The sequence below is a fragment of the Desmodus rotundus genome, chromosome 2 (assembly GCF_022682495.2).
Source record: "Desmodus rotundus isolate HL8 chromosome 2, HLdesRot8A.1, whole genome shotgun sequence".
NCBI lineage: Eukaryota > Metazoa > Chordata > Mammalia > Chiroptera > Phyllostomidae > Desmodus > Desmodus rotundus.
Window position 1 is genome coordinate 157,804,799 of NC_071388.1, and position 21,220 is coordinate 157,826,018.

At 45.0% G+C, this 21,220-nt stretch overlaps 1 protein-coding gene across 12 annotated transcripts in view; it reads left to right on the plus strand.

Annotated features, from left to right (window-relative positions):
* Positions 1–21,220, plus strand: part of MYO3B (myosin IIIB) — a 440,217-nt gene that overhangs the window by 41,787 nt on the left and 377,210 nt on the right. For all 12 annotated transcript variants that reach the window (XM_045196330.2, XM_045196338.2, XM_045196327.3 and 9 more), the window contains one exon: positions 11,722–11,867. In XM_045196330.2, the coding sequence (XP_045052265.2) occupies positions 11,722–11,867 (146 nt within the window). The remainder of the gene's footprint in view (positions 1–11,721; positions 11,868–21,220) is intronic.

The window sequence follows — 21,220 nt, forward strand, 5'->3', positions numbered from 1 at the left end:
CGTCTCTGTCTTCACATGCTGTCGTCTTACAAGGACACCTGCCAGTTTGAGTTAGGGGTCCACCCTACACTTGTATGATCTCCTCTTAACTAAACACGTCTGCAGCAACCCCATTGCCAAATAAGTTCACATTCTGAGGTCCTGGGGGTTAGTACTTGAATATATCTTTTTTTGGAGGACATAGTTCAACCCATAACAACTCTCCAAATACTTAGCAACCCTCCTCTGTAGTAAATAATTCAAATTTCCAAGGTAATCAGTCTGTCATTTGGAACCTGCAGGTCTGCATGTTACAGGTGCTAGCTTAGTGAAAGCGCTCAGCCTTGCCTGTCTCTCTTTCTCTCTCTCTCTCTCTCTCTCTCTCTCTCTCTCTCTCTCTCTCTCTCTCTCTCACACACACACACACACACACACACACACACACACACACACACGGCTCTCCCTCAGCCTCAGGTGTCTGAAGCATAAACAGTTCTCTCCTGATGCACCAAGCAGAACAAATTGCCTTCTATGTGGGCTCTCACCACCTTCAGAATTTTGTCCTGTCCTACCTGCTCTCTGGCATTTTTTGATTATCTCCTGAGATGTTTGACCCAGGTTACTTGTCTCAATCTTCTGTTTACACCAAGCCTCTGGTTTCCCTGCTTGTGACTTTAGCCTGCGTCTTAGACCCATACATGTACACGTCTCCCCATTAGCCACGTTACTGTCTCTTTTCTCCTCCATTCCCTGACACCCAACTTCTTATAATAAATAATATGAATAATGTTGTTTCGCATTTGCATAAAACTTTTTATATTGTATTTTAAGTGCTCACAGCTACATGTGAGGGTGTCAGCTAGGCATAATTACATCTGTGTCATACGTACGGGATCCAAGCCTCTACGGGCCTAAGTGCCGAGGGACACTAAGTGGGCAGGTAGGTGGGTAACAGTGGTGGAAACCCGTATCTTGTGACCCACTGAACTAAGGGATTCTCAGACCAGCCCACGCCCAGCGTCAGCGTGGGTACTGCTTAGCTGGTGTTTGCACGAAACACATGCCAGGCAACGTGCTGGTCTACAGCAGAAAGGGGTCAAAGGTGAATTTATATTTCTTTTCGTTGATGGCAAGGGTTAGAGGTATTTGATCCTTCCCACCATCACACGTGGCATAGAGTTAAGGAACCAAAGTTGTCATTGTTTTTATTGAGGACGTTTGGAGACAATGTTAAATTATGCCTTAAAGTTAGTTGAATGCGCTGGTGTGGCCAAGCTGATTGTCAAATATTGAAATACTTCCATTCCGGATAGTAAAGAGCTGCTGTTTAGATGTGTTCCTCAGCCACCAGAGGTGCGTGTCTCTTTCTTGGGGACACCCCAGGCCTTTAATGGTCTAGTAACTACAGGGGTGATGTCTCGCAAGCAGGGGAACTCAAGGACCAGCTCCAGTGCTCGAGCCAGCTGACTGGCAGGTGCTGTAAATATTGTGCCTGCTGAGCAAGCGTGCAGTGGGAAGGAAACTTTCACTTACTAAGGACCTGCCCATGCACCAGGAACTGGGAAAGGTGCTTTTTAAATACGTCATTCTATTTTACTCTCACAATAGCTCTCTGTAGATTTATTTTCTCCATTTTATCATGGAGGACAGTGAGGCCCAAAGAGGCATAGGAACTACCATGCCTAAATTCACCTACCTAGTTAAGTACTGGAGCTGTTTTGCTTTTCGGAGAGCAGGAGAACGCCAGTCACGTTTTATAGATGAAGGCACTAGGACAGGGAGAGGATGCTCTCCCTGCTCGTGCCGAGCGCTCTGGGCACCAGAACTCGGGTGTCCTAGCCACTGGCCCTACACTCTTTTGCTTTCATGTGTTCATATGGGCTGTTCACGTGGAAACTGTGTGCTGAGCCAGCGCTTACAGAAAAGACGTGTGGACACCTGGTGGAAGAATACTCTGAAATTGGGGTGTCAGACACATTATTTTAAAAGACGTATGTGGAGGGACCTATCACCTATAATTTATAGGTTGACTACACTTCGCAGTCCCACCAATGAGAGAAGCAGTGTGTATATTAAGGATCTAGTTTACTCGGCATCTTCTAAAACAGCCAAAGGTCTGTTTCTGTATTAGAAAGCAGACTTGTGGATAAAACATTTGCTTTTTTTAAAATTTATTTTTTCATTTTTACTTCCATCTGCTCATTGTTGCAAACAAGAGCTAATCAGCTGAGCAGAGAAACAGATGTGCTGTGACAGCTCCCAAAATGGGTCTCTCTCTGCCTGGCAAAGGGTCCTTGACAGGGGACGGTTGCCATAACAACCAGCTTACATCAATGCAGGCTTTTTGCAACCACTCTTGCCTTCATTAATTATGGCATTCCTAGCTAAATGATACACCAACGCCATTTCCTTTGGCACAGCCAGGACTAGAGATGACAAACGAGATATTATGTGTCGAAGAGCTGAGAAGGCCATAAAAGACTCCAGAGCTAAAATATTATTATTGTCACCATCACCATTTTGTTCCCTAAGCTCCAGGGATGGGTTTGGTTCCCAACTAAGGGTAAGCATTTATTGAGTGCTTACCATGTGCTAAGCACTAAGTGCTTTATTTGAATGAACCCATTTATAATCCTCACAACAACTGCATAGAGTCAGTGCTATTCTATTAATAGTCCAATGTTTTAGATAAAGTAAGTAAGTCACAGAAAGCACTGTTCTTGCTTTTGGACAAGTTATTAGGTGATACCACCAGGTTTTGAACCCGGGTATTCAACCTTAAAATCCTCCCTCTTAACCACTATACTAGAGCAAACTGTTTGTGACCACCAGTGTACCAGATAATATGTAAATTGGTTTTTCCCCCCAATTTTTAAATCACTATTTTAAAAAAGATTTTATTTATTTATTTATTTTTTAGAGAGAGGGGGAAGGGAGGGAGAAAGAGAGAGGGAGAAACATCAATGTACAATTGATCAGTTGCCTCTCACATGCCTGCTACTGGGGACCTGGCCCGCAACCCAAGCATGAGCCCTGACCAGGGCATCGAACCAGCCACCTTTCGGTTCGCAGGCCAGCACTCAATCCACAGAGCCATACCAGCCAGGGCTTAAGTTATTTTTAATAAGAATCATGCTTCCTAATATATATAGAGGAAAATGTAATATTTCAATATGATACTAGAAGTCAGTGTAATTAATGCCCAAAGGAAGAATCTGGAAAAATAACAAAGTTCTTTAGAAAAGAATTTAGGAGTTTGGATTTTAGTTTTAGCTCTGCCACTTGTTTTTAAAAAGTGATTGTGGTTAATTTATTTTAATATGACTTCAATTTTGGTAGAAAAGTTAAGAGCACAAATTTTGTGGTCAGACCTGGGAGCAAATTGTAGATAACTTCGTAACTGCCTAACCACAGCCCTCAGGCAGGTTACTAAATATCTCTGAGTAGTCAGATGGGGAGAAATTGAAAGAAGTAAAGTGAGAAGGAAAAGAACTAGCCTCCAAGGACAAAATGAAGTGGTGTCCTGAAAGTGCTCGGCGCAGTACCCACAGTGCCGGGCGTTAAAAACGGTGGCATGTGCGGCCTGAACCCCACCCCTCCCTCGCCTATTCTCAGCTGTAAGAAAAAGATATTGGCTCTGGTAACCTCTGTCCCCAAGGGCACTTCTGGTTTTCAGAGGACATTTACGGTGTTCAGGGGGAAGAGCCCCTTCTGGCTCTCATATTCTGCGACTCTGCTGTTCCTCGGATGATGAAGTCAGGAGCTCCGCGAGCTCAGTAGGGGTGAAGCAGTGACACTGGTGAGACCTTCAGGGTGTTGTTTGTTTGTTTTAACTTGACTCTGTCTTAAAAGTCTGTGGATTCTTGGGCCCCCACCTGCCAGTCATATCACTGAGAGAGGCCAGCTTTGGCTCTCAGGAGATTTAGGGAAGGGGTTTAGAATCTTAGATGATTGTCCAAAAAGCCTGTGTTTCTTTCCCCAAGACATTCATCTCTGAGATTCTGTAGCCGTTTGTGCTCACTGCTGCCCTGCGGTCTCCTGTGTTAGCCTCTAGGAAACAGAGGGATCCCCTCCTTTCTCTTCTGGGGCTGACCCTGCCTGCATTCCCACAGTGGTTCTGTCTTCAGGGGCCCTGAAGCACAGCCCAGGAGCTTAGGGCCCTGGTGGGTGAAGGGCAAAGGTGAAATGACTGGTACAGCCTCAGCTTCTAACGTCTTCTCCAGTGATAGCTCCCCCCTCAGCGGGAGCTGTGGGGAAGTTGAGTCACATATCACAAGTCAGTGTGGAGGAGGGAGGCTGGCCCTGGAGTTGGTGGTGACATGTTGTTACCCTCCTCCTGGCGAGACTAAATATAGGACACCATCTGAGGGCTGAGGCTCCCAGATGTGCAGAAGCACGTGAGGCCCAGAGTAGAGGCCTTATATTCCCCCACCCCCGCTCAGTGCTAAGCAGGAAGTGTCAAAGTAATGGCCTTTGTGAGCATTTGAAACCGTCCCAATTGTCCTCCCACTGGTCCCCAGGGGTGATGAGAAAGGTCAAGACACCTGCTCTTTCCCCTTCTTCATCCATCAAGGAGGAAGGACTGGTGCTGTTCCCACAGGGGCAGGAGTGTTTGCTGAAGGAATGTCAGAGCCAGCCCCGCCTCTTCCTCAGTTCTGAGTCCCAAATTACCTGATGGCTACCCTGCTGTCAGTGCCTCCACTCCCCCGCCCAGGGCCCAGGGGCTCGGCCCCAGGAAAGGGGACTCACACCTCGGCCACACTCTGCATTTGTTCCTCTGACTGACATCACTGAGCTGTCAGAAGAAAGTAAAGGGAGGTGGGCAGTCAGCATTAGGAATGGGAGCCCAGTGGAGCCTGGGGGAGGGGGTGGAGCAGGAGCAGGTGGGGGCGGGCAGACCAGCATGCCTAGTGCTCTGTTAGGTCCCAGGTTTTTCCCACACCTGCTTAGTTCTAGAAAGTTAAAGGGAATTACTCACTGATAGGAATGTATGACATTTCCAAGGACATATCCTGGTCACATGGTGATGTCAGCCTGAGAGGGGACGGATTCCAGTCACTACCTGCAGATGACCATGTGGGATTATTCAGATATTCTGTTGGATGTTCTGTTAGTCCCCACCCCCTTTACAAAAAAACCCCCCAAAAACCTCAAACAAACTTCAAATGTATCCTCCCTTGAAGTTAGGTTTCATCCAAAAGAAGATACTTTGTTTATTCAGTATCTCAGTTTGTGACACTTTTAAGATGTTTGTATATAAAACCGATGAATAATACCTGCCATTGGAATATTTATAACTGCCATTTCTAATTCCAGGGAAGTTCTATTTTAGAAATCTTTATCATCAACACCATTTATCAGTTATGCTGCATGAGTTGCTTAAGCAAAATTAAGAATCCCAGTTGCCTTCCTACCGTTCAGCCCGTATTGTTTGCCAGTCAGTGGATTGCATTTTGGGGCTCAAGGTCAGCCAGGGAGTAATAGCTTCAGGTCTACCTGCCTATCCTCTTTTTAAAGCTGAATTTAGCTCTTGATATAACAGCAATTTGCCTGTGGACTTGAGTGAAATCTTAATCTTGGCCTTTGGTTATTTTGGATCACACGATCAATTCTAATAAGGTGAGGAATTAGAACATATAAGGCAAACCTAATGGTATATTTAATCATATTTTAAAACATTAGTGGAAAATGAAATAGTCTGAATAACATATATTATTTTTTAAGTTTGATAAATTATTTTATGAGAGCCAAACTTTTTTCCTCATGGTAGATGATGCTATTATAATATTATTTGCTTGAAGTATTGATTAAAATCATGTTATTGAAAGAGATTTCAGCTCAGTGGTTCTTGAATATATAATTTGATAAATAGTTTCAGTTAAGTATCTTGTTAGAGAAACCTAGGTTTTCTGCATGCGAGAGAAAATACACTGACTGAACTTTTCAAATCCCCTTTACACCCAATCTAACAAAGATGTTCTTTTTGAGTGGCGGAGGCCTTGAGATGAGGAGAAACTGTTCTCTCAGGGTCTTATAGCCCAAGCCTTTCAGCAACCGGCAGAAGTGAATCTCACCCCTGTTTGGGAGCTTTATCAATAAGCCCGTCCTTGGTCTAGGCTGAAGTGTCACTGTAATCCTGGGGCATTTCATGGGATCCTGGTGGCCCGAGAAAGTGAAAGTGCTACCCCTAGCTTTGTGCTTACAGCAGGAAGGAATGCAGTTGGAAAGGGAAGTTCCTTAATTCTCGTGTGGATCTCCTGGGAACCTAATTTTATAATCAAGACACCGCCTTTCACTTGCCAGCTTGTCGATGAAGAATCTCAACAGCCAACAAGTGACCTGGAGGAAGGAAACACACCCTTGAAAGTTACAGCGAACTTTTCTACACTTATTTACATTTTCAAGACAAAACACAGACAGAATTTTCTCTTTTTGTTGTAGAAATCATTCATGCTCCCTATAGACATTTTAGAAAATGCAAAGAGTTCCAAGGTAGTAAGTAAAACAGATAGTACCCGTATGTCAGTGACCCATTGTTATCTACCAGCAGCATTGTGGTGCCATCGAAAAAGCCGGTGCCCAGGGTTGTCATAAGCAGTGTGTCAGAGAAGGTCCATGGGAAGGGGGCGGCTCAGTTTGCGTGGGAAGAAGAGGTGCAGGAAGATTAAGTAATTTACTAAAGTTATCCAGTGCAGGGGGTCGGGGGGTGGTGGCAAAACCAAAATGAAGATGCCTGGCTCTGGGAATTTTCTCATACCAGCCAGAGATGCAAGTCTTTTCACAATGGAAGAGCTACTGACAGTCGTTTTTTCTCTGCCATTCCCCAGCTGGTGGCTGAGGAAAGGGTCCGCCATCTTCCACAGAACTCATCTGACCAAGCCCATGGGTGGATGAGGGGATGATGTGTGTCAAAGCAGTTGTGTTATCAAGTTGTGGTGTACTTTCACCTCACAAACTCCTTCAGGGGAGGGGTGGAGTGTGCTCCCTCTGTGGGGCAGGAAGCAGTGACTGGGGCAGATGTAGGAAGTTCGGGACTCTGGAACTTGTTCCCCTGGAGAAGGCTGAAGAGAGGGGCCCTAACAATCAAAGAATGTTGATTTTTGCTCTAAAGACCAGTAGAGCTAAACTGCTAGTAAAAATATGTTGTCCTCAGTCCGCTCTAGAAAGAAAAGTTTTGGGCAGCTAAGATGGCAGTGACTGACAGCTGGGAGCCTCAAGCCCACCCCTGGGTAAAATAGCTGTTGGCGTGGGGCACTGAAGCTGCCTGTGTGTAGCTGTTGCTGGCAATCCCGGCATCAGTGCTTTTAGTCTTCCTAAAATAAGCAGCGGTGTAGTCTAAGTGTACCTAGAAAAACTGTAAATTCACATTTCAAGGTAGGAGCCTGGACATGCTCCATTAGCCAGCATTCAAACAATCGCTCTGTTGCTGAAGTGCATCTTCCTTAACGGAGGCATTATCACAGCAACCAGCGTCTTTTCGTGGACCTTAAGGCCTTCTACAAAATACTGGTAATAAGGTCCCCTCGAGGTTTTTGTTATCCACTTCACATCCCAGAATCATCTGTTCGCTCTAGCTAATTTGCATGGAAGGGTTAGCCTTTCTGTTTCAGATACAACCCCAGAATTACTTATTTGGAAATCGCGAAGACATGGAATATTAGGTCTGGAAGGGATAGTAGAGATCATTCATTCCCACCTTGGCCTGTCATAGATCTAGAAGGTGGGGTCCCTGTAACCAAAGAAGCCTCAGCTCAGAGTTTTCAAGGGACTTGTCTAAGGAATCCGGCTGGTGAATAATGGAGTTCAGACTTTGTGATTCAAATCCAAAGATTTTTCAACGTAGCTTCCCTGATGAGGGCCACAGACTATTAGGTTTTCTATTCACAACACCGGATTAAGATAAAGACACCAATTTGCTAAAGTCCTGCTGTACAACCTAGTGTCTGCTTCTGGTACTTATATCTTTGTATTGAAACTACACATTTTGACTGATTGTGTTGGCAGCCGACAGTAGGAAGATTAAAATCTATAGAGTTCTGAAATGTAAGACGTTTACTGTAACATAAAACTCTATGTAGTCACTGAAAACATGTCAGTATTTGATTATTACCTTTCATATATTCTGCTTCTGATCTTAATGGAATTTTGCTTTTCTTAGTGCATCTGCATGGGCGGGGGGGGGGGGGGGAGGAAGTGAGGTCCTGAGAGCACAAGTGATTTTCTTCCATACTCAGCCAGGAGCAGCGCTCAGGCCCAGTTTGAACTTGTTACACTGCCCGTCACTGACTTCTCCTGACTCCTGTTTCTGTGAATGGCGCACCATCCCCCTGGCCCCCCTCGGTCAACATACCAGTCTTTCTTGATGTATCCCTTTCCCTGACCTCCCATATTAAATCCTTCTCTGAGACCTTGAAGTTGACCCTTGAACTCTCTCACACACCTATTTTACCATTTCCATCATGCCACTGCCACCAACATCATTTATACTCCTCTGATAGAAGCAAAGGCTCCAGGTAAAGGAGAACATATGTGCTTTGGGCATGGCTGCTCCTTGGGGTGATAGAGGTGAGGTGGAAGGGTGTGAGAGAAGAGGTATTTTGGGTCCTGGACCTGCATCAATGTCATCTAAACCTCCCCCTCCATCCCTTTAATCTGACTTATAGAATATGGGAAACCTGGTCCAAGGGCAGTGCACTAACTTACCATCACCACTGTCTCTCCCTAGCAGCGCATCTAACAACTGGTTCACAGAGCTCTTTGAGAGGTCCCCTTCTCATGGGGGCAAGGGACCCAAAGTCCAATCAGCCATCTATGCATTCTTAATTCAGCTTTATTTCACCTGGAGAGGAGAATGATGAGCTAAGGAGAATGAGGTCACTTTTTCTCCTAAAGAAGTTGTTGTAGACTTCAGTATTGGATTGATAGGGAATCTAATTCAAGGATGTGTTGACCTTCAATGCCTTCTCTTAGAGTGCTTCTTTAAATCCCATCATACACGAAGCCTGAAAGAGAGTCTCCCTCTGAGAATATGGAGTTTAGGTGACAAAACTCTAAAAAAAACCTAGTTAGTTTGGTCAAAATATGAGTGCAGCACTTACCGCATTATGATTTGTTTACTTGTACCTTCTCTGTTTGGGTTCAAATTCTGTCCTTGACAATGACTGGCAGTGGACTCTGGGTGAGCTATTTAACTGCTATCCCTCAGTTTCCACACCTACAAAAGGTGATGATAGCACCTGTCTCATGGAATGAGTATGAGGGTTAGGTGTGTATTTGGCTTTCTCTCCCTAGGGCCTAATACTTTGCCTGGCTCCTAGGTACTCAAGAATTCCTTGTAAATTATTTTACTAGGGAATTTTTCTATAAGCTTCTTTGGAAGACTGAGCTTAAAGAATTTTGTTCATCACAGTACAAAGCTGACTTTTGGGAAGAGAATTTGGCCAAAGGGTACTTTTCTATTAATCAGGGAGCTGGAGATGGTATCTGTCTGTAAAGAGAAGTTGAAACCAGATAAATGTTTTGAATATTTTATGACAGCACTTCAGAAACCATAGGATATCATTCTCGCACTTGGACAGGTTCTTGGAATTGCCTTCTGTGTCCCGTCTAAAATGGCTAGATGTTGATTTGAATTTCTTCCTGGAAGCTGTGGACCATGGTACTACACACTCTTTATTGTCTTGCTTCTCCTGCAGTGGTCTCCCTCTAATATCCCAAGCATTTGGCACCTGTACCCTTTGTTGGACATGCTAGTACACATTGTCTTAGGACATTTATAGTGTCATGGTTTGCCACTTAATTATTATAGCGTCACTTTAAATTTCAGTTGGCCGTAGCTCCTGTTGGGGAAGGATAGAGTCTTATTTCTCTTTCCGTCAGAGGAATGTATAAAAATGGTCAACTATCTGCTGACTGATAGGTCTAAAATTCTGTTAGTCCCACGTGTTTGGAAGTGTCATTTCTGAAAGGGAAGGAGTTGTATAGCCTTTTCTGGAGATCTTTAAAAATAGCGTAGTTCCTCACCTGATTGAGGGGGATGAAAGCAAGGCCTTCAGGGGCAATGAAATGGCCTCTGCTTCTGAAACTGGGATTATTTGAACTTTAGTTTGAATGCATGTTTGAAAATAATGTGTTAAAAGTATGACAGGAGGTTCTATGGCAGGGTAGTCTATTCAGACCGTGGGGCTGGGATCAGACGAAGGAGGCAGGCACACAGAGAAACATTCTTCAGTTCAGAAACCAGGAGAGAGGATGGAGGGCAGTTATGAGGGGGAGGGCACCAGGTCTCAGGCAAGGGGGTAGACACATTTGCCTGGCTTTGCAAGTCCAATTAACTGGGTCTGGCAGAGAGCAGGTTTACTAGTTTTCTGTCACTACTGTAACAGTATCACACATTTAGTAGCTTAAAACAACACGCATTTGTTCTCTAGGTCAGAATTCTCTGAGTCCGAACTCCAGGATGGGTCTTAGCTGGTTAAAATGAAGTCTCCATTTGGAAGAGTCATGGGCATCTCAAACTTAATACATCCCAAATGGAGATCCTACTTTCAACCCAAACCTGCTTTTCCTACTGTCTCCCCCATCTCATTAAAAAACAATTCCATTCTGAAATTGTCCAGGTCTAAAACTCTGGACGCTTCCTCAACTCTTCTTATAAGCCCTGCTCAGCAAATCCAATTGGCTCTGCCTTTAAAATTATGTAATTAGAATCTGATTATTTCTCTGACTCTAGTTTGGATCCCTGCAATAGCATGTTAAATGGGTTTTGCCTCTTCTACTCATCTTCTGTTTTAATGCGCCCTCCGGGCAACAGTCAGGGTGCTGCTGCTAACCTATAAGCCAGATCTCTCGCTCCTCTGCTCCCCAGTTGGCCCGTTTCACTTAGAGTCAAAGCCAAAGGCCTTCTTAGGGCCTAAGAGGGTAGGTAGACCCATCACTCTGGCCCCCTCCCCCCGTGCTTATTTACCTCATGAGCTGTTCAGACCAGTATGTCGTCAGACACTCAAAGCTTGCTACCTGCCCATAGCCTTGGGCCGTCCTTGATTGTGGAGGCAGATTTCGGGTCAAACAGGGGCACCTGTTCCCCCACGTCCTCTGGCTTACCCTGCCTTCTCAGAACCCCATTGTGACGGCCACCAGAGTGTGAGTGGAGGAACTTTCTGTCTGACTCAATACATTGATAGAGCCCTGGCTGGTATGGCTCAGGGTTGAGTGCCAGCCTGGGAACCAGGGGGTCCCTAGTGCGATTCCCAGTCTAGGGCATGTGCCTGGGCTTCGGGCCGGGTCTCTGGGAGGGGGAGCGTGAGAGGCAACATCTTTCTGCTCAGCTGGCCACTCCTGGGGGTTCTGTGCAGGAGACAAACGTCTTTGAGAACAAGTATTCTTCACTACCAAATTCAGCAGCTGGTAATGAGGTTCAGGATGCAGAGGCTTTCCTTACAGGATATCAGGGCAGGAGCAGTGAGGTATTCACCCCGTGCCTCCTCTTGCACTGTTCTGGTACCTAGGTGGTTTCAGTGCATGTTTTTCTAACTGAACTGACACATTTAAAAAAGTTAATGAATATATCAGGTGATAAATCAATCACACACAAATAAGGCCTTGAAAGCACACATCTTATTATTACTTGAATTCTATATCAGCGTAGCCAAGGGGACTGAGAAGGGGCGAAGATCGGCCAAGGGCCTTTTAGGACATCTGAGGACATTGATATGTAATGAATGTTCTGCTTTTGTCTGATAGGTTATCGCTTGTGAGCAACAGTATGACTCTTCCTATGACGCACGCTGTGACGTCTGGTCCTTGGGGATTACAGCTATTGAGCTGGGGGACGGAGACCCTCCCCTCTTTGACATGCATCCTGTGAAAACGCTCTTTAAGATTCCAAGGTAGGACACGAGATGGCGCTCTTGGCTCGTAGGTTCTTTGTTGAAGCAGCTGGAACGGGAATGACAGTTCGTAAACAATTTCTCTCCGAATCTGTGAAAGCCTGCTTGTGAAATGCATAGTATTTCTTTTGGGGGGGAAAAAGAGGGAAGGGAGAAGAGGACACCCTGAAAGATAACATATCCCGAGGAACAATGGGCCTTTGTTGTAACAATTGCATATTTTCAGTATGTACTCCAATTTTTGAGACTGTTCATTTTTGGTGCTTTGGATGAGAAGACTCCAAATGCAATTTTGAATTAAGTAATCTGTCTAAATACCATGTTTTGTTTTTAATTATACAATAATTTTTGTTTGAATCTTTCTTGAATATTCAGGAAAATTTGGGAATAAAAAATGTGTATCATATTTTTCTATCTACTCAGACCAGCACTAAAAAATATTTTTAAAAAATGTTACATCAGTCATATAACTGTCTCTCCATCCTTTAATTTCTGTCTTAATGGAAAATTGTGCTGGAAGAGTGGTCTGTTTGGAGTGTGTTTAAATGCCGGTGTATTTTCTATTGTGTGTATTCATTAGGGGTTTGTAGGAGAGGTTCGGTTGTTTGTCTTTCATCAGAATCCTGCCGGTGTTCAGCCAGCTGGAGAAGCCATCAGGGAGCTCCCTCCCAGCCAGGTTGCGGGTTGAGAGATTTGTACCTTTCACATTTCTCCTTCAAAGGGAGGCTCTGGGCTGGCTGGGAGCTGTTTAACCACTTCGACAAAACAAGTGTTAACCTTTCCTTATCTGCACAATCACACAGCTATTGCAGCCCTTAAAAATTTCTCCTGATTGCAATTTGCATTTCTGATTAGGCCTATTTATATGCAGATGAGGCTCTGTGGCGTTCATCATCATAATGTTATGTTTTATACCTAATCCAGATGTGAACAACCACCCACCATTATTCCAAAAATGATTCCCGCTCAAGACAGGGTTGGTCTTTTCGCCTTTTCCAAAGTACAAAAACAGGTCATGGTGATTAGAATGGCAGACAAATCTCCTGGCTTTGAAGATTAATAGTCCCGGGGGTGGGGGGGGAAGCCTGCTGAAGGTTTAGAACAAGTAAAATGCAGGGCCACAGAACAGCATTGTGTGCAGTAACAAGTCAGAATGTACGAACCGTGTCTGGGATGACTTGTGTGTGTGCTTTGATTTTTTTGCAAATGGTCTACTCTTCACCATTTATTTAATGTGTCCACACAGTTTCCCAAATATCAGAATTAAAGTGTGGCTTCTGATTAGCAAGATACATGTACTTTTGATAAGAGGTCATCTACTTGGATACCTATTTTTCTTTTCTTTTTTAGTATGTGTTTGCATACAGACCAACAGTCCAAATATTTCACAGGGTGACAGATGTGAGGCAGCTTAGAAGGGATGTGTGTGTGTTCATACCGACCCTTCATCTCCACTTAGCTTGCTTCTGTGCCCAGCCCAGCCTCTGGTCTCTAAGAATCTCCATACTCTCACTCCTATCGCTTCTTTGATCCTGGGAGAAGCTTTCAGGTCTGAAACACAAGTAACCAAGCCCCCCACTGCCTGTCTCAGGATGGGGCAAACCGCATGAACAGGGTAATTGCTAGGAAAGGATCTGAGGGGCAACAAGAACCCTTATCCCGATGACGCAGGTTGAAACTTTCTTTTTCACCTTCTGTAACCTCCTGGCCTTTTACCACCTCTTGGTTCCTGTGCAAGTGACAAATCGGATTGAAAGAGGGGCTGTCAGCAATCATAGCGAGTGGCTCCTCGGTGAGACCACCTGTGCCCAACACTGGCCATGGTCACAGCCTTCACGGCCACCTTGACATTCCTGGGCCGGAAGGACAGAAGGTTTTCTTTTTTAAACAGAGCATGTTTGCACATACTGCCCAGCTTCTATACTCCCAGTTTATTTATTTAAAAATTACCCTGTGGATTAGAAATCATGCAGTTCTCTTATGAAGGACTGCAATTGACCACGTGTGTCCACACTGTCTTAATTCTGAGTGCTAAAAATGTATCCTTTCCTCAGAAACGCTCTTTGATGGGGAGTGGAGAAATGAAACACTTACATATTTTAAATGGACACTCCTATTATTTACCTGTGTGTTTCATGAGGATATCAGCCTCTCTCATTCTCTCTCAGTATTTTCCTTCCTAATGGAGAAAAGCAAATGACACTCACACAGATCCTTTGAATCCATTTGTCTTCAGAATTTTTTCTTCCTTTTTGGTTGTGAGTGTTTTTGTTCTGTACTTCTCTTCAGTTAAACATTGGAGTCTGCTTCAGGGTACTCTGGGAGCCAGAATGCTGTGTGCTGCTTCCTCCCCTGGCCTTCCTCACTCTCCTCTTCTTTCTAACCCTTTCCTTGCTGGAAATAAATCGAATAAATTACCAAGTAAGGGAAGAAAAGAAAACCTTGACTAAGTCAGGTAAGAAGTGACTCTCACAAGTTACAAAGGACTTACAAATGAATGAAGTGCTGCTTACATGTGAGGTGAGAGCCTCAGAGGTCAACAGAGCAGGTGATTGCACAGGTTCCCTGGGCACTGTCAGAAAATCGGAAGCGAGGCTGGCCTGGATGTGGTTGATTTGTCTGCACACGGGTCTCCTTGCTCGTCCCTCTCTGCCTCCACCCACCTCTCCTTCCTCTTGACCTTCACTTTAGAAGATGACACACAGAGCACTTGTGACCTGTCTTTAAAATGCTGTGTGACTCACGGTCTCTCCTACATTGCAACCCCACGGAAATTATCTTCTGATTGGCAGAGCATCCACTTTCCCTGAACCTGTCAGCATGTGTCATCTTGTCTAATGCCTTTGCTCCCAAACAGTCACCCCTCTGACAGTTGCTGCTCTGTTTGCTGGAGTTTTTGCTAGGAGTTAGAAGACAGGAAAAGAATGAAAACAGTTTCTCTTGGTGTCCGTGGGTTTGACAACCTCACTCTCGCGGCTCTCTCCTGAGGACGCCTTTGAAATTCCAGAGTCTCAGGAGGATCTTGCAGATGACCTGCATGTATTTTTCACTTAAAAAAGAGATCTGTTTCATAGATGTAATTGCAAAAAACCATAGAGTTAGGAGAAATGTAGTTATGTTGGTCTCTTGGCAACCCGTTATCTTTTCTTAACTTAGAGTCTCCATCTGATGACTTATTTGACCTCCACAGGTGGGGATCCGGAAGGCAGCGGGGACCATTGTGGGACAAGGACTCAGAGCTGTGTTTCCTGCACATTCATTTGGGGCCAGATAGTGGCTAAGTCTGTCCAGTGTCTTACTGCACATCGAGTACTTCCACTTCATTCCTGTGGGAAAATGCAGAATGTTTTCAAGATTCCCAGCAGAAATGTTCTTGGCCGCAGGCGGATGGGACAGAATGGCCTGAGCATTCCAGTCCCAGAAGCCAATGCTTTTCCCTTCCTACAGAGAAGTCTCCCTGCAGTACGTGATTCGAGGAAAGGAGAACTTGTAATAATTACCAGTTCACATTTGGGCTTGTTTTCTTTACCAAATTTTGGTTCTTCTAAACTGTAACCAACTATATCAGTTCCCTAGGGCTGTCACAACAATGTACCACCAACTCGGTGGCTTAAAACAACAGAAATGTGTTCTCTCCTAGTCCTAGGGGCCAAAGGCCCAAAATCAAGATGCTGGCAGAGCCAGGCTCCCTCTGAAGGCTCTGGAGAAGAACCCATCCTTGCCCATCCAAGCTTCCGTGGCTTCCGGTGTTCTTCGGCTGGTTGCAGCACACCTCCAGTCTCTGCCTACATTTTCATGTGGCTCCTCTCTTTGTCTTCTTTTCTGTCTTGTCCAATAAGGACACTTGTCATTGGATTTAGGGCCCATCCTAATCCAGGATGATCTTCTCTCAAGATCCGTGTCTTAAGTACATCAGCAAAAGACCATTATTCAAAATGAGGTCATATTCTCAGGTTCCAAATAGACATATCTATGGTTAGACAACCATAACTCAACTCGTATGTCAACCAACTTTAATGTTTACCAGATTCTCTGAGAAACCAATTTGGGTACAAAAGGTAGGGCAATTAGCCAAATGATGATGTAAAAATAGTGACTTAGGTTTATCTAGTGCTCACTACGTGGCAGGCACAGTTCTACGTGTCTCAGAACGTGAGTGCATTCGGGACCCACGGTGACTTTGTGAGGTAGGTAGCATCACCGCCCTTTTTCTAGGGCAGAAAACTGGAAGTCCGGGGTGGAAGCCCCTGGGCGTGCACCTGCAGAGGAAAACATGATATGAATCTGCGAAGTTTGACTCCAGAACCAACATGTTTTGCAACTAGATAGAAAAATTAAAGCCCTTTCTTAAATTACATGTTTTTATTGATTAGTTATGAATTGAGCACCCAGGGGACTGGATATAGAAATGAATAGGACATCCCAGCCTTTAAGAAGCTTACAGTCCAGCTTTTTCTCCCTGCTCCCAATTTTAAACTTACACTGTAAACCTGAGAGTTAGAATTTTGTTAGCATTAAGAATTGCGTCAGTCAAGGCATGGAAGAATAGAAATCAAGAGTATTATCATAGGTGAACACATGCCCGCCTTTGCTCATTGATTTATGACCCTTAAATCAGCAATCCCTCCCTTTCCAGACTCCCCTTAAGCAACTGTCTTTTAGTTCCTAATTTAGAACACTTAAGACAGGTGTTTAAACTAAAAAAATGCAGAACGTGTGTTATGTAAAAGCAGAGAGACATTTCGAGTTATCATTGTTGGCACCCAGAAGTTTTTGTCCCGTTCTACTCCCCTGGCCAAACCTGCACCTGCTGCACCAGGGCTATTTCTGGCACAGCCAGCACCTCTTCCCACTCGCCTCCTTTTACCTAGTCAGGGAGAAAAGCTCACTTTGGTTTCGTGCTAAATGGAAATCTGTTTCTGGCGTCCCGAGTTGGAAAGCTTTTTCTCCTGGAAACTATATCAAGTGACTATTCAGGAGGAGGCTATATAACACCTGACGTTTTCACTTTGGTTATGTTATTAGACTCTTGTGGCCAATCAGAGTTTTATGGTTGAGGCTGAAGACTTCGCCTATCTCTAGAACCTTATGCTTATGGGGTAAAAAATGCTTTTGAAGCTCTAACCTATCCATTTACCAATGTGCTTTGAAACACAATCTGCTGGGAGTTTGGGCATGTCTGTGCCTTCTACCCAGGACATCAGCCTAAGTCAGGCTTGGGCTGAGTGCTTGAGTTACAAGATGAATAAGACAGGGTTTTTCTTCTCTCACGGAGAAGATAGTTTTACGTCCTCCCCTCCTATTCAATAGCAAAGGTGAACTGGGCAGAAGATGGAGAGTAAGAAAGAGGCACAAGGAGGAGAAATATAAAAGAATACTCTTGGGCTGCCCACATGAAACGGGTGGCAGGACTCAGGCTAAATTGTCGCTTGAAATATTGTGAATCAAACAGAAAGCTTTCTTTAGGGACTCAATGCCTGTAATAGACTCTTTTAAAAAAATATTTCTTTTTTAGACAGAGGGGAAGAGAGGGAGAAAGAGGGAGAGAAACATCTATGTGCGAGAGAAACTTCCTGTGTCTCTTGGCACACCCCCAGTGGGGACCTGGCCTGCCACCCAAGCATGTGCCCTGACTGGGAATCAAACCAGCAACCTTTCTGTTCACAGTCCCTTGCTCAACCCATGGAGCCACACCAGCCAGGGCTATAACTGACTCTTGTTCTGAAACAGAATCCTTGCATTGAATTTTCATCTAATTTCTTCTGAATCTATTATTTCTTAAAGGTAAAGATTCCTTTTATTCTGACTTTTCTAATTCACAGGCCATATTGTTCCTACATGGGAAGCCTGCTCCTCAGCTGAGAGAGGATGCAGAGGCAGCAGGGAGCCCTGAGTCATCAGTAATTGTCTTACTATTACAAAGTTGTCACAGGACGTTTTCCCTTAGGGCTGTGAAATATAAGGAAAAGAGATTAAAATGAAACTACTGTAGCTAAAATGTAATGAGTGAGGGGGGTGGGTGTGTAATGGCACATAAGGCTGGATTTGCCCCAGGGAATTCTGGTTTCTCCTCACCAACCCAGGTCACTTAGCTATTGGCCTTTTGAGCAACTGACCCTCACAATCTCAGCTTCACTCATAAAGCAAGACAAGGTAGAATTTTTGCATCATTTAGCATATATTGAGTGCCCAACAGCAAAAAAAAAAAAGGTTTCAAAATACTCCAATAGAAAAACAGTAGTCTTTTATGGCTCTTTTTCTTTCTTTGGGAGATTTCTAGTGCATTTTAATGGATTGTAGTCCCTATTCCTTACAATGTTTCTGGGGGTGCCCCCTCCCCCTGGGGTTTTCTCTCCATTTCTTTGGGAACACAGTAGCTGGAGGCAGATGGCAGAAATGCCCCAGAAGGATTCCACTCTGTGGAACGTGTTTCCAAACCCTCTTTAATTTGAGTTGAGCAGCTGGGGCTGTTAGTTCCTGCGGAGGTGCAGCTTGCTGCACGCCTCGCTCCCCCAACCCCAGATTCTGGCAGGTAGGAAGAGTTTAGTGTTTCGAGGTATTATTTGGGGGTCAGGTGCAAAGCAGGAGCATGTCTTCAGGGACTTCCAGTCCCGTCAGTCCATGCCGACTAAGAAGCCCCCCCTGAGAGAAGGGGAAGGCCAGAGGAGGACCCGTGTTGACTTGGAGCATTACGAGCGCTCTCCCTCGTCACTCTGCTTCACTAGGTTGGCACCGCTCATTTTGGCTAATTCCACCTTAGCTCCTACATGATGGGAAAGATGGGCAAAGAGGGTAGGCAAGGAAACAGAGCCCAAAATAGTACCAAAGGGTTTGAGGCACCTTAGTTTCCTCTTGACTCCAGAGAAAACGAGGGAATAAAGGTGAGGAATAGTTATAAACTGCCTCCATGGGTGGCTTAGTGGTAGAGCAGGAGCAACACAGGATGAAGAGAGAGAAGCTGGTCCTCTGGAGGAAGGCTCTTCATAGCTGGGGCTGTCCCTTCCTCCAGAATCAGATGAAGCCAATGTCTTCAGAAAGAAAATACAGTGTAGTGGTCAACTATTAGTGTTTGTATCAGTTATCTACTGGTAGGTAACAAACCGTCCCCAGATTGCTTAAACCAACGATCATTTATTATTTGTTATGAGTCTGTGGGTTGTGGAGGTGGTTCTGGGGGTCTTGGCCAGGCTTACTCATGTATCTATGGTCAGCTGAGGACGTGGCTGGGGGCTGGCTGGGCTGGGATGGCCTTGACTAGAGTGACTTGGCTCTGCTCCATGTGGTTTCTCATCCCCCTACTGGTAGGCTAGCCAGGGCTATTCTCACATTGGTGACAGGGTTCCAAGCATAGATTCTGGAAGAAGTACAAAACTGGACCATTTTTGCAATCACTTTACCACAGTGTTCTACAGTCAGCCTCCATGCATTCACATGTGAGCACCACTCTCCCCTTCAAGCTCTGTGAACTTGACCAAGTTACTTAATGTCTCTACACCTCAGTCTTGCCCTCTGGAAAGTGGAGATACAAATAGATTCAGCCTCATAGCATTGTTGTGAGCGTTAGCGTAAAGTGCTCAGAACAGTACAGAGTAAGCATTTGACTTTCTGCGGGTGCTACCAAAGAACAAACCTTAAGGACATATTTATATTGTAAGGGGTTTGCTTTCCCTTTAGCGCAAGAAGTGAAAACTTCCATTCAAACTAACCGTGAGATCAATCATTTGAAAGTTTATCTAATTGATTGATTGATGATTGTGTGGAGAATTAAGAGAGAATGAAGACTGATTTCTCAATAAATCTTTACTACTTCCCCTGCACCTGTTGGAAGGACTCTGTCATAAATATCCATTGTTACCATTTCTTTGTGAACAGACAGATTCCTAAGAGATGAGAACACTCCTCCACCTGCCCGCACACACACCCATGAATGTGATGGCCGGAACTGCCCATCGGGGAGCAGAGCTGGCCTGAGTCCCAACTCCCATTCAGTCTGCAGTGAGTGCTCATGCCGCCGTCCTCTGCAGAGAACCGTGGCTGTAGGGCTCTTCCTGTCCTGTCAGTGTCACCTTTGTGGTGGCATTGCTGTTGGTGGAGGAATTGCCGTTGGTGGAGGAGTTGTGTGATGGGGGCATGGCTGCCTCTCTCTCAGGGTCCTTTCGGCCTCCTTGGGAGGTGCAACCTTCCCTTGGTCCTGAAAATTTCTTGTCCCCAGGTAAAGGTACCATAGGAGGAGTTCTAGACAGAGGGCACTGACTCAAGATTGGGTCTTATTTTGCTCCCATTTTTTCCACCAAGGAGAATGATTTTTTCCAGTCCAGCTTGGAAAGGCTGAAAGCTTTGGTAAGGGAGACAGAAACCCAAGCTAGGTGAGGGGATTGTAAGGAGAGCACTTAGTTGTTCCAAGTGAGTTCAGGTTTCTCAGCTGGGAGGACTGATACCCCAGGTACTGAGAGACTATACAGGTGAGACTACTGGCTCACTGCCAGTGATCTTGGGAGAATCCTGGAGAACAGGAGCAGGTTTGAGGAGTGGAAAGGGGAGAATGTGCTTCAATTCTTCAAAACAGGGCAGACGGCAGAATCTGCAAACTACCATCTGGTGAGCGTAACTTTCTTTATGGGCTAATTACTATGATTCTTATTTTTCCTCCTTGAATAGCATATGCATTCTTAGGGTATAAAAAAGCTGTGATCAGTAGGAATTAGCATGGGTTCACTAAAAATAAGTCATATGAGACCAATGTCCTTATTTGCTATTATTGCAAGACTGGAAGAAATGGGGACTGTTTTAGACATGATATATTTAGAATTTTGCTCATAGGTGTGATGTTTTTATGGCAAAGATGTGGAAACACAGACGGGGGAACGGTGGCAGTGAGGGGTCACAGCCAGGAAGGACTGTACTGAGGTGCGCTGGGTAACCGTGTCAGTGTCGCCATGGTGGGGCCGGTCCTGGAGGCCTCGGACGGGGCTCTGCTGACCTTCCTGCCTGCTGAATGTTTTAAAATGTGGAACCAGGTGGAGGACATCTGTAGTCTGTCAGTCACATTCATGGAAGGGGTAGCTGGTGTGCTGGATGACAGACTCGGAATCCCGGAAGTTCTCAGAAAGAAAGAACAGTGGGGGTCTCTAACAAGCAAACAGGCTCAGAGCCCCTGGTTAGCTGTACAGGCTGAGAGAGTCATGGCTTAGTAACCACAGGGGAAAAATGGATTTAATTGTGGTTGCAAACCCAAAAAAGGTTAAACGGTAAGACAACCCCCCATGGTTAACATGAGGTTTGATACAACAAGCACTGCCTTCCCCCCACACTGTCTCTGTTCCAGCCTCTGGAATGATGTCTTCGTTCTGGGC